This window comes from Dromaius novaehollandiae, chromosome W, assembly GCF_036370855.1.
Source record: "Dromaius novaehollandiae isolate bDroNov1 chromosome W, bDroNov1.hap1, whole genome shotgun sequence".
Lineage (NCBI taxonomy): Eukaryota > Metazoa > Chordata > Aves > Casuariiformes > Dromaiidae > Dromaius > Dromaius novaehollandiae.
In genome coordinates, this window is record NC_088130.1 from 47,427,198 (window position 1) to 47,440,827 (window position 13,630).

The following is a 13,630-nucleotide window of genomic DNA, read 5'->3' on the forward strand; positions in this document are numbered from 1 at the left end:
GGACATACATGAAGGTCAGAGCCCTTACTGCCGCACAAACTGTTTTCATGCAAAACCAGCCAATCCTAAATAAGTTGTAAAAAGAGAATGCTGGACTTTTTAAGGGGGCTCAATGCAAACAAACTCCTTCAAGCAGAACACTGCTTTCCCTAATGAAGGAACTGCTACTGCTGCAATAGTCCTGTAATAACATCAAATATGAAGTTACTTGTGAGATAGAAGGAAAGGTATTTACTTACTGCATTCACGTAACACTTCACTGCATTCACAATATGTTGTTGTATTTTGGGGGGATAGGCAAAAGTTGCAAGGGGACGGGTGAGTATTATTTTTTTCCAAATGTTCTTTAATCCATCGGCCTAACGGCTTTCAGTAAAGATAGTTCCACTTATGAGCTGTTGCAAGACACTGTGGTAGAAAGAATGCCAGAGAGCCATCTAAATTAGACCAAGTTGTAATCTGTGTCCAAAGCAGTATGCACCATATGCTCTAGAGTCTTTAATAAATCATTTCCAGTTATACAGTCCAGGAATACAGAAAGTCCAATTCTTTCCATTCAAAATAAATCTGTGCACATTTCAAGATCCAGTTTTGAAATCTCTGACATTAGTACATGCTTTTATATAAAGCATACCAAGAAGTGGGGGATCACCACTTATTTCAGCAAATGCTAAATGAGGAGTCTATGATGCTCATCAGCACAAAAACTGTAATTCTCCTCCAATTCAGATACTGAAGCAGTAAACTAGGTTCTTAGACCCAGGCGCCCGATTCTGAATTGGGAGTGTCATTTTCAGAACTGAATGCCAGATTCCACAGCACTGCAGTGATCTGCATGGTCATAGCCAAGTCTTCTTGTGAGTTAATTCCAGATTTTTCATTCTGAAATCAAAATAACTGAATTCTTATACCTTTGCTTAGAATTTCTGCATAGTTTATATATGTTTCTGACTACATTAATCTTTGAGGAATATGGTTTTCCACAGAGATTTTCCACACACGTTTTCCACACATTGTAGCATTTGTCTCAACTTTGTTCTCCATAAATCTTACAGATTGTTCAGATCTTACTGAACAACTTTCTCTGGAAATGAAACTTACAAAAGAAGAATATATATACACATAGAAAAAACAGAATACATATAGCTGGAAAATGACCCCTTTTAGCAAACTACTATGCCCACTGAGATAATCTTGTTTCTGGTATCTGATTCTTGACCAGAAAGCAGGAAAGAGACAAAGCAGAAAAAGATACTTTCTACTGTCAAAATAAAACAACTCCCTATCCCTAGTCTGAACAACCTCTTCTTTCCCCCTTATTACTATTCTTGTTCTTGTATGGAGCTGAGTTAATTTTTCTATACTTTTTACTTTAATCATAATGAGGATAGTATGAGCTTGATCAATTTGCCTAGAAAATTTGAGGACAATATCAATTATGCTGAAGGGATTCCCTCATCAGCTTGACTAATGCAGTATTCCTAATTTCCGGTTTACTAGAGAGATCTCTAATCTTACCTCTCCTGCCATCCCCCCTTTCCATTTTTTGAGCAAGCTCTGAGCATAGTGACCACACTTCATATTCTCTAATCTCTCTGCCCTGCCTCATCTGTGTTTCATCAGGGAGGAAACCGTCTGGTACATGATGGAAGATGCCAAGTGCATGGGAACTGAGTTTCTCAGTTTTATTCCCAAATTTTATGCTAAAATAATTGGGCTGGTCAGATTCACAGGTTCTTGGAGCAACAAGGAGGCTCAGGTGACTATAGCCCCAGTATCAGCATCACACAAGAGTTGCTCCAAAGAAGCATTCTAGAAAAGGAAGCTCTCTCTTCATTCAGGTCATTGGTACGGCTCTCTGTAGTTAAACGAAGACATTCTTAGCAATATCCACTTGCTGGGTAGAAGCAGCCTCAAGGCCACACTTGAAGCAAATTCACTGATCTGAGTTTTGTTTGAGAGGGCCATCTGAGATAATCCAACTCAAAAAGGCTGCATTTCCCAATTTAAAGTGCACTCAGGATATGCATTCTGTTCTTTGTGGCAAACTGAAATACAATGTGCCAGGCACAATGGCCTCTGCCTCTCTCATTAGCCCTCACAATGATGGCAAGTGATTGATATGAGGCTGAACACATGGCCTAGGGTCATTTCTAGAGATGTTCTTAGTCTCTTCCTGAAAGGGGAGATGAGATTTGTTAGCAATCTGAATTCAGGCTACAAAGGAAATGTCAGTGCGAGATACTGGACCTCGACAGCACCATTGCCTTCAAGCGCTTTTAGAATCTTTTAGTTCAGGGGAGTAAAAATGAAGCACTTATGCATAGCAACAGCTTTTCTCCTTGAGCCTATAGTACAGATAAATGCAAGGTCACTATGTAGTATTTTTTCAACTATATGGTTGACCAAAGTATTTAGTAAGTATATCCCATAGTCTATTTCATACCTCAAGAGCTATTCAGTGAAAGTTAATAGTAAAAATTATTATAGATTACGGACACTGCTAAATCCAGGAGCCTGAATGGCATAACAGCTCATCTGCTTGTGTGAGTACATTTACATGGTCCTGGAAATTATGTACAATAGAATGGGAAACTATACAGGTTGTTAATGTTGTCCTGTTAGCTTCTCCAGAGGCAGCAGAAGTATGCTGTCCTACTCTGGAGAAATCTTTTAATCTAATTTGATGTAGCAGGTTGTCATAGTGAGGAGACAAGCAAACAAGCCAGATGTCTGTCAGATTTTCTATTCATTCTAAAGGCCAGACTCCAGTTTTTTCCAACCCTGACATAGGAGTAGTAGGAGGATGAATTTCTAATTCCTTACATGGAATTTACCAGATCAGAAATGGTTCAGGGCATAAATTCTTCCAGTTCAGTACAAGCTGCATGACAATAAGAAGCAGTAAGACATCTAATCCTAAAATAACATATCTAAAAATTAACTTGAGGCACGCATTTTTATGACTTGCCTTCAATAGTATTTTCAGAAGCAGAAGAGCACTTACAGTTTCACAGAATTACACATACATAATTAACACAAGTTTTAAGTCAAATGGCTTTTTCTCTATCAGTGGAATATTACATAAAACAACCCATGCCTTACATGTCAGTGTACATACTAAGCCATAATCACTGCTGTAATTGTTGTAAAGGACCCAAAGGTTATTTGTAAAACTATTCCAACAAACATTCCCAAAAAAGAGTTGATCACATCCCACAGTGTCTCGAGTCCTATGTTGTAATAAACAGACATTCCAGCAAGCAATTTTTCTTCATCAGCCAAGTCAGTAAGTGCTGTGGCACGTGGACTGCCTGTAAGACCCACTTACAGAGTAGCCCATGCTTCTGCAAGGAGCTGACATGTAACATCCAAGTTGTGCCAAGAATGGCACAAGCCAGACATCAAGAGTCCTGTTGCCAGTCTCTGAACCAGCAGAAGGGCCAATCAGGCCATTAAGGCCACAGTTTGATTTAAAAAAAGGAACAGGAGAAAGTCATGAAAGACTACAGCGAAAAAATTGTCACAGGGAATTAACTATAACATTTACTAAGCTCATCATGGGCTCCCTTGTTTAACTGCCAGCTGCCGGTCCTGTACAGAAAACAATATGGAGATTCCTTAATTGTCTTATCCTAGGCTTAGAACAAGAGATTATGCATCAAACATGATTAATTTTGTGCTGCTCAATATCTAAAAATATTATTTCAAAATGTCCTCTGTAGCATTCCCTAAATGCTTATTGCTACTGTATCTTTGTTTTTTACTGGAGGAATTTTGCTTGATATTTCTTAATTCACGAATAAGGGCATTAATGGCTTTCTTTCACTTAACTATGCATTTCAAGCAAAGTTATCAAAGAGAAAGGATAGAAAAAATAGTCTGATGAATCATGCTAGTCCCATACATTACAGAAATGATGTTGTTTATAACGTATCATATTTATATATATCATTTTATATTTAATTTCAAAAAATGATTATTCTCTCCCCAAACACTGCTAGGATGTCTTCAAGATGTGATAGGATATTATCCCCAAGCCTTCACTGACTAGATCAAGAGAGAGAATATATGTGTCTTGGAAAAAAATGTATTTTCAAGCATGTTTAACCAAATGTACAGGGAGCAAGAATCTCATCTTACAGAAGTACACTGCACACCAAAGACTTGTAGCTCCCTCTTTTATATTCATTTCACTTAATAGCAAGATTCCTGGGATCAACCCCAAATACCTCTGAATATATCTAGCAATGTTAAATTGAAGTTTAATATAAATATTTATTTAAATGAAAAAGTGTTGCCAATCTTATCAGTTGTTGACTGACAGACATTTGAAGGCTTAAAGTAAAGTTAAGAGTACTTAAAGCTTTAGCAAACTACTTTTATGACAAGCACAAACTAACAAAGACATGGACTAATGTACTCCATGCTCAATAAATCTGTAATCTTGTCCAGGACTTCTGATGGCACAGTTGCCCAAATGGTTTTAAGTACTATCAGCATTCATAATAGAATAATTATCTCTGCTATTTGATAGTTCAACAAAGATTTCTACTTGCAGCAAAGATAAATTTATACTAAGGACCTGCATACTACTTTCTGTGCAAGTTTTTTTCCTAAAAAGCTGTAGATCATCAAAAACATATAAGTATTACTCAGGTTGTTGAAACAAAAATAGAAGTCATCAAACTCACTATTTTCATCTGAACGAGGTTCACTGTGAAAAATGATTTTACACAATAAAGCAAAAAAAGAAAAAGGTGAGTCAAACTGCACTGGGAATTCTGTCAGAAAATCTAATTACAGCTGGTCAGGAATTTTTAACTAAAGCCAAAGCATTTCCTGGTAATATACCACTTTTGACAAAGCTGTTAGTGGAAACATTTTCTCAGTTCCAGCAGTGGGTGTAGGCAAGAAAAAGTAGTTGTCTGGGACAGGGAATAAATAACTTGTTGGTCTGAACAAGCAGCTGGGTTCTGCAGAGCCCATGTTCAAGTCTTTGCTTGACTGCTTGATTTAGAGCAGGGAGTTGAACTCATGTGAGCGCCCTAACCAGACAGTGATAATCTGTCTTTCTTTTTAGCTTGATGAGTATTTAATCAGTTATACGCAGTGGAGAAGCTCCAGCCACGGAGGGCACAGTCTTTCACACCAGAATAGCCCCTCGGTGAGCTGTCAGACAGCAGCAGGAGCATTCCTGAGCCTGATGCAGGCAGCGTCTGGTTTGAAGGCAGGTCTCCCAATTCCCCCGCGGATACCATGAGCATGAGGCAATTTGCTATGGTAGGTGTCTACTCAAAAGGTTATTTTTCTGGTCCTGATATAAAAGGGGGGGAAATAGACTCTCATGGTAAATCTCTCTCCACAACCTATCCTTTCCAAAGCATAGATTCTCCCAGTTCGCCATACTGCTGTATTTGAAGGAAATGGTGAGCAGAAGCGGTCGCAACGTCTGTCCATGGAGACAGATGATGTGGCTAAGGTGCACCTATCTGCATTTGTTGCAGAGCTTGCTCTATGAGCATAGGTTATTAATGCGATCATCGTATAAATGAATTTCCAACAGAAGAAGGAATTTGGGAATATTAACAACAACAACAAAACCTTGTCCATACTCAGCATCGCTTGTTTCCAGTAGGCATAAGCAGAGAATCCGCATAGATACAGCACCAAGTACAACACGGTATCAAGGCACCGGCGGCACGTGCACGCGTGGGCGCGGCGGCCCCGGGGTGGGGGGTGGGGGGAGGCCCCGGGGGCGCGCGGAAGCCCCGGGGGCGCGCGGCGCGGCGCTGCCCCGGCACCCGGCCGCTCGCCTCCCGCCGGCCGACGCAGGATGGCGCTCTTTGCATGAGCAATTGCACCCCGGGCAGCAGGTTGACCAGCATTTCCAGAAGAAAACATTTATCTCTGTGAATCCCGATGCTACTAAGGAGCATTTGTGTCACAGCTCAGGCGTTGGATACGCTGCTTTGCCATTACAAATGTAACATTAGTTTGCCTAAGAGCGTAAAAGGACCTCACATATAAGTGTTCCTTATATATTAAAATTGAGAGGGAAGTTTCAGCATGACTGATGGCAAATGTGACTACCTTTTTAGGGGCTTGTGCTTATTTTGTTAGAGTTACCGTTGATAGAAACTTCACATATTTGTATGTAGAAATCCAACTCCACTCTAGCAGCGCTTTATCTTCAGAAATAAAGCATGCAGCTACCACATGCGGTGTGTTCATTTGGAACAGTAAATGCCAACCATGGGACTGACTTCCTACATTTTATATGGCATGCACCCAACCGTGACCGTTAAAGTTACTATGAGGACTGTCAACTCTGCAGACTGATGCTGTTCCCTTTCCACCCTCAAGGAAGAACTGGAGTAACTGTATTTTTGGATGTTTCCAGTCTGAATCACTTCGCAGTTCAGCCCACTATTATAGATTCACCAGAAGAATTACACCTACTACCTCCGGCTCAGGATGAAAACACACACTTACACGCAGAGAAACCATTTGGGAAATACTGTTAGCAGAAGCTTGAAACCATCAGAGGAAGGATTTTTTTTCTCTTTTTTGGCTATCGGAAATTAGCTTGGCAGCTATGCGAGCGAGGCTCAAATTCCACCCCCTCCCTCCCTCCCGCTACCAGCCTCTCTTCCCCCCACATCACCGTTAGCTTCACCGAACATAAATGATCCAGCAGATCGCCCCGCTATCCTGCACCATTTTCACCTTTCTCCCGCTTCCGATGTGCGCGCCAGATTTTGCTGAAGATCCCACGACACGGGAATGTACTTGGGCTCCCCCGCCCGCTGCCACCCGGTTTCTGGTTGCAAATGAAAGCGAAAGCGCGGCGCCCACGCGCGGGGCGCCCCACGGGCCGCGCCGCGGCAGTCACCGCGCTGCCCGCCAGCGGGCTCGCTCGGAAGCGGCCTCTGCAGCACCGGCCACTCCGCTCGCTTGCCCTCATCTGGAAATAATGGGTTTTTTCCTTTTTTAAGGAAAGCCCATTACACCGCCGCGGCGCGCGCAGAGCGGCTCCGCGCCCGGGGGCGGCCCCACGGCAGGCGGCTTCAGCCCGAGGCCGCGGCGGCACGCTCCCCGCGGCGAGGCCGGGCTCCGCCGGCGGTGCGCGGCCCGGCCCCCGCTCCGCTCCGCTCCGCTCCGCCGCGCCGCGCCGCTGGCAGCGCTCCCCTGGCTCCCGCCTCATCCCGCGACACCGCGCCGGGGGTCGCGCCAGGGACATTAACTCCTCGGCGGCCGGGCCGGGCCGGGCCGCCCCCCCCGCCGCCGCGGCCCCCGGCCGCCCCCCGCCCCCTGCGGAGCGAGGCGCGCGCCGCGGCGGGTGAGTGGCACGGGGCTTCCCCGCCCCCCCCTCCCGCGCTGTTTTTCGTTACCCCGACTGTACCCCTGCCCCCCCCGCCGCCACGTGACGCGCCGCGCATGCGCAGCCGCGCCGCCGGCCGGGGCACATCTGCAGGCTGACGTCAGCGTGCTCCGCGCCGTTCCCCGGGCGAGGCTGCCAAGGCTCCCTGCTGCCGCCGCGCTCGGCTTGGCCGGGGGCCGGCAGCGAGAGGAGGTCTGGGGCTACTTCAACCAAACTTTCCTGAGTCCTTCCTGCTCTGCCTGCCTGTCTTCCCTTTCCCCCTTTCTCTCGCTCGCTCGCTCTCTCTCTCGCTCCCCCCCTTCCTCCCCCCCAACTCAGATGATATTCACATGGTATTTTGCACAGAGGAGGCTGTTCAAGAGGAGGGCACCCACCCCCACCCCAATATAAGCCTGTTTTTCCTTCCTTCCTTCCCCCCCTTTTTTGTTGGAAAGACAAAATGTGCAGGGTGATAGGTTGGGTGAATTGATGGCATCCCTCCTCCTGCCAAGTCAGTCCGTTTTCTAAAACCCCCTTTTAGGAAGGCTAGAGAATTTTATTCTGTTGGAGAATATAACCCTGATGGTTGCTTGCACAGAGGGGAAAAGCAGAGAGGAATACGGGAATCGTCCTGTGCAATCTCTATTGTTTGAAACTTACTTTATATCAGAAATTGAAGATGAAAACGGTAAGGAAGATTTCACGCTATTCAATGAAACTTTTGCTTTTCTTGTGTCCCGAATAATGGTGCGTTGCAGGGCTTTGGGGAGCGGGGGAGTTTTATATTGCATTAGGCGAGGTGGATTTGGAGTAATTTCAGAGCGAAACCTTTGAGGTTTGAGGATGGGGGAAGGGGTGCGAGGATTTTCAACTGAAAAGAGTAGTGATTTATGAAGTACGGTCTTGAATAGTGCAACTCTTTTTCAGAGTTTCTCTTTTTTTTAATACTAAATCGTTGGTAGAGCGAAAAAAAAATAGGTGAAAACCAAAGCAGCCCCCAAAACCCAACAACAACCCACAACTATTCCAGACTGCCGTAAGTTTAAAAAACCCAGCGTTTGGTCGTGTCATGTCCAGCGTCTACTTTAGCGGTCAGACAAGTGCATATTTTGTGCCTGAACTCAGAGGGTCCGCGCGAAGCCGAAGCTGCAGCCCTGATGCTCGCGGAGATGTTAAGCTCTGGCCGGGCTCATCAGGAAGATGGAAGCGTGTGGTTTTGATTTACTTGGAGCCGCTTGGGGTTTGCTAGACTCTTAACCCCGCGGAGCCCTGTTTATCGGCGCGCCCTCGGCGGCGGGGCTCGCAGGGAGCCGCGGTGGTGGGGGGAGGTAAGTGGGCTCTCGCTGCCCGGCGGCGGCAGTGCGGGTTTTCGGGGCTTCGCTGCTTGCTTTCATTGTTGTACGAGAGGGAGTTTTTATTTGGGCTGCCGGTGCAACGCGTTTGGGCCAAACGCCAAGTGTCTGGGTCACACGCGTTTTATCCAAATAGATTCAGCGCTGCTGTCTGGAAATGGGCTGCTGAAAGTTAACTTTAGGATCAACTCCACCACAGCAACCAGACTCTTCCCTTCAGCCTCTCTAGGGAGGAGGGCTTTTTTTTTTTTTTTTTCCTCCTTCTGAATTTTCTTTGAGGGATGTGTGTCTGGTGACCTCCAGCTTGCTTCAATACTAGTATTTCCCGCTAAGGTCTCTTTTTGTTGTTGTTGCTGTTAACGTTTTCGTGTGCGTGCAGACGCGTGTCTGTGTACATACAGTATTAGTGTGTATACGTGTTGGGGTGTGTGGGTAGATGCATATTTCTAGCCTGTTGGTTTCGGGGGGTTGTTTTCTTTCTTTTTTTTTTTTTTTTTTCGTTTTCAGAAATACAATGACAGCTGATCCCTTGGCAGGGCTCGAGGGGAGGAGTGGGGCAGACGGAGGGGAAAGGCTGTTCAGAGAGCGGCAGCCCTGTGCCCCCGGGGGGAGCTGGCTGCGGGTTACATTATGGCACACACAGCAGCACTCTTTCTTCACGCTTCGCTTTCTGATGAATAACCGGGAAGGAAAGATCCGTCTCCTCCCTTTGTACTTGCCCTCTCATTTTCCCCAGCCTCCCCCCCGCCCCATCTCTTTTCAACGAGCCCCTTCACAAACGAGGTCTGCGTGCTGCTATTTACGTCTGCGTGGCTCCCGGGGGCACGGCTAATCCCCGGCTTTTGAAGCCGTGTAACGCTTTTCACGGCCAGCCCCGATACCTGTAATTGAATTTGTTTTGATTGACTCGCACCCCCTCCCCGTCCCCTCCCGCCCCTCCCTCCGCATTTCCTTAGCAACCACTCGTACTGCCGGCGCGGCCGGCCGCCCCTGGCCGCGCGGGGCGCGCCTTGGCGCGGCGCTCCCGCTCCCCGCCCGCCCGCCAGGGGCGGCGGCGGGAGGCGGGAAGGCGGCGGCGGGCACCTCGCGGCCGCGGAGCGCGCCGCCCCTGCGGGCAGGCGCGGCCGGCGGCCCCGGCTCGTGGGGCCGCGCCGCCGGAGCCGACGTCGCCGGGGAGCGCGGGGCCGTTTTCCGTGCGCGGCGCGAGCAGATGCCTTGACCGTTCCCCGCGGCTGGTCACCAGCACGCGCGGTCCCGCCGCGAAATGTGACCCGCAGTCTGTTTATCCCGTCCCGCGCTGTTCCTGCCGCTTCTGCATCGCGGCTGCTGCCGCGGGGCGCGCTCACGGCGGAGTGCCCGCTGCGCGGGGGGCTCTGGGGGGGACCGCCGGCGCGCGAGGGTCGTCGGCTGCGACCCGGGCGGCGGCGGCCGTTGGGCCGGGGCGGCTGTGGCGGCCGTGCGGGGGGGAGGGGAGCAGCACCTCTGCTGATGCTGCCTCTGGTTTGGGGGTTATTTGCCCCTTAGCAGCTTGCTGCGATAAAGCTTCAGCTCCCCTATACTAAAACTCGAGGGACAGTAGAGTTGCCCAAGGCTCCTAACCTGCGTCCCTTTGCTACGTGGAGAGTATCAAGGCGACTGGTCTGAACGGTTTGGTTAGCTGCTGCTGCCAGATAATCCACGCTGTGTCCCAGAGTCTTGTTGCATGTGTTTAGAGCCTTTTTTTCTCCTTGTTGCTGTTCAGGCAGTAGGAAGCCTATGGTGCCGGTGAAAGATTGCCGCTCTATCCTTTGTGCTGCCACAGAAACTCCGATGCAGGGCACCGTTTTTGCCCTCCACGTTACGGATTTTGGAGCACCTCGTGTAGTTTTTCTTTGCTACTCCAGCAGAGCATTTAGAATGGGGCAGAAACTATAGCTTTGGGTAAATGTCAAGGAAACAGAGCCATACCCTCTGTTACCTTCAATAAACACGTAGTTTTGGCACTAGGTGGAGGAAACGCCTTTTGTCGTAAGTTTAGCGCTGATAAAAGGTACCATCTTGACCATAATCAGAACTGAAATGCTGAACACTTATAAGTAAAGATAGAAAGGAAGTATGGACAGGGTATAGACAGTGGAAGCTTTATGTTCCTACCCAACTTCATACTGGAAGTACTGTATCTGGAGTTACGCAAGTGCTTTATCCTTCACATCCTTTACTAGTGCTCTGAATTAAGGAATAGTAACAGCTACGAGTGGTCTATTGGTGTTCAGGCTGCCTACGATACTTTCGGAAGGGAGTTTAAAAATTCCATTGAAACTTCTAGCAAGCTTAACATTAAAGGGGATTTTGTTGTGTAAGTGCTTTAAAGCGTAGAATGAGGGAAACCATTTCACACAGATCCCTGAGAAGATGGGGATGACTTTTGGGCACTCTTGATCAAGGCTTAAAATGGGCCAGTGATGCCCACAGTTACTTCCAATATTCTGAGCTACCAGCTTCTTCAGGTGCTACAGCTTCAGGAGATCTTAATGTTAGGATAATTTATTATCAGTGTAACATGAGCTCCCCATTATGTTTTTTTTTTTGGCTAAGTAAAAGCTGTGAGGCAATGTTACCTCTATATATGGCATTAATGAGTCATTACTGGAATATTGTGTCCAATTCTGGTGTCTGTGCATGAAAAAAGATGCTGACAAATTGGAAAGGATTCAGAAAAAAAGCTGCAGAAATAATTAGACATCTGGAACTGTATTGTACAGAGTGAGGTAGACTGAATAGATTGAGTTGCTTATCAGAGAGTCAAGAGGTGGTTGTATCAGATTATAACTATGCATTATAACTAACCGCATTAGCAGACAGAGGTAAAGCAAGATGTAGTGACTGGAATTTGAAGCTGGACATACTCAAATTGGAAATAAGGCACATTCTTTAATATGCTAATTTAGCATAAGAGTATGAGATTGGTTATGTCTCTTCAGAAATTAAAATAAACATTGGCAATCTGTTTAAAAGCTATAGTTAAATATTAGCCAGATAATAAAGGCATTAGTTAAAGGCCAAGTTAGAGATTTTATTAATACCCTTTGGGGCCTTGCTGTAAGTGAATGGCATCACTAAATCCTACTGCTTCCTCAGGAAAAAAAATGTTACTAAGCCCAAGCCATGCTTACAAAATATTTATTTCCTCTACATACCTAGTTAAATCCTGTATACTATCTTGAAAGTTATCTAAAAAGCAAATATTGGAATGATCAGATTAACCTCATGTGCATAGTAATAATAAGATGCATTTTAAATCGGGAAGTTCACTATGATGTTAGTAAATAAGATTTGCTTCATGTTGATTTTATTGAGATGAATTTGATATAGAAGTTGAACAGTTCTGCATATTACAAATCTTTAACCTTAACAAACAACCCACTGACTGTAGGGGTATTATGTGTCTGAATGAATGTTGTAAATTCACCTTGCTAAAATTGTGAGAGTACCTTATCTGGTGCATGTAAGTAACTTTGTATGTTGTTGGTCATTTCTTTTTAAACAGTTTGCCCTTCTCAGGTGTTCTGTTTTGACATCCTCTGTCTCTGTAGAAGCTGCTCTAGGCACAGGTGTGCTGGGAGTGTATTAAGAGGACTGATTAGTACCAGCTGATGTAACACCTGGTATAGTATCCTGTACAGTATCCAACAAACTGCTGGGCAGCTGCATAGACCTTCCATTTAACCCCTGGCCAGATCTAGGATTGCATTTTAATAGTACTGCAATAGTATTTTAAATGTAGAAAAATAACAGGTAACATGTTATTCACTCAATCTCATTGCCTCCAAAAGGAGAATAAAAATATATTCTAATACATCAAATGGTGTTTTATATATAGAAAACATTTTTACAACATATTAAAAAACTTAAAACGTGTGACGAATACTTTCAAATACTAAAATTCATTCTTTGGTATTAGAATGTGCAGCATTCCCATTTAAGTGAATGAGAATTTTGCCTGCATAAGCAAAACTCAGGCCCAAGTAATAACAAAATACATGCTGCAGAAAGATCAGATAACCATACTCTGGATTTTTTCCCAGGTTCTTCCTTTGTCTACCAGTGTATTGGGTTTAGTTATTCACTGCTGAAATCAATGAATACATTGCATTGATTATAGCTGGAACAAGTTTGAACACAATATTTGAGCAACTTGAAACTTTAATTTTATAATTTCTTGCACCTATTTAACTTGAAGTGTATATATGCATCTCAAGCTGTATGGAGCTCCTTGTTCAAGGTTAATGGTACTTCATTGTTTTTATAAGATCGTGACCTTGGACCATAGAAGTAGTAATGGTTAAATATTACTGTAAAATGTTGTGTAGTTATTATAGTTGCTTAACGTTTTCCACTATCGATCTGTTTTCATAGAAGGAATTTGCATTGACTCATTTTCTTTTGTTTTTCAGGGAAAGAAATGGAGAAAATTCACTAACTGCCAAGTCTAACGTCTTACAGATAACTTAAGGAATTTTACAAATGCTTATTTTTGCGTTGAGAAAATGACTGCTGATATAGAAGAAAGTATAGGTTGTTGGAAAAGAATACCTGTCAAAAAGTGGAACGTCCAATAGTTAATTTGGGAGTAATATAAATGTACTTGTTATGGTGCGATTCTGGAGTGGAGTTAACTCTATAGCACACAGGTAGCCCTCCAAGGAGAAGAAAAAAAAGCTTTCAGTTTTTCTAAATTATGGAAGTTTTTTGGAAGACGTGGACATGGATTTTGAGCCTAGTCGTTGTTTCATCGGAATTTCACAGTGACAGCAGGCTTTTGTATAGTTCTCAAGGTAGGAGTCTGACCTCTGTAGCTGCAAGAAGCATGGATTTTTGTGTTAAATGTGGGTAATGTTTTCTAAACCATGTTTATATAATTGATAACATACAGGCT

The 13,630-nt window shown here is 45.0% G+C and overlaps 1 protein-coding gene and 1 long non-coding RNA gene across 10 annotated transcripts in view; one reads left to right on the forward strand and one right to left on the reverse strand.

Annotated features, from left to right (window-relative positions):
- The window catches only part of LOC135324199 (uncharacterized), a 44,987-nt gene extending 38,013 nt beyond the window's left edge, over positions 1–6,974 (reverse strand). For both annotated transcript variants that reach the window (XR_010385556.1, XR_010385555.1), the window contains exon 1: positions 6,730–6,974. This is a non-coding gene — a long non-coding RNA (uncharacterized LOC135324199). The remainder of the gene's footprint in view (positions 1–6,729) is intronic.
- Positions 6,975–7,446: 472 nt separating this feature from the next.
- ADAMTS6 (ADAM metallopeptidase with thrombospondin type 1 motif 6) overlaps positions 7,447–13,630 on the forward strand; it is a 165,053-nt gene continuing 158,869 nt past the window's right edge. For 2 of the 8 annotated variants that reach the window (XM_026106722.2, XM_064500710.1), the window contains exons 1-2: positions 7,447–8,051; positions 13,149–13,529. In XM_026106722.2, the coding sequence (XP_025962507.1) occupies positions 13,433–13,529 (97 nt within the window). In that variant the 5' untranslated portion in view covers positions 7,447–8,051; positions 13,149–13,432. Of the gene's footprint in view, positions 8,052–8,404; positions 8,692–10,185; positions 12,360–13,148; positions 13,530–13,630 lie in introns of those variants that run through there. The other 6 variants (XM_026106716.2, XM_026106717.2, XM_064500709.1 and 3 more) reach the window with 6 other exon arrangements.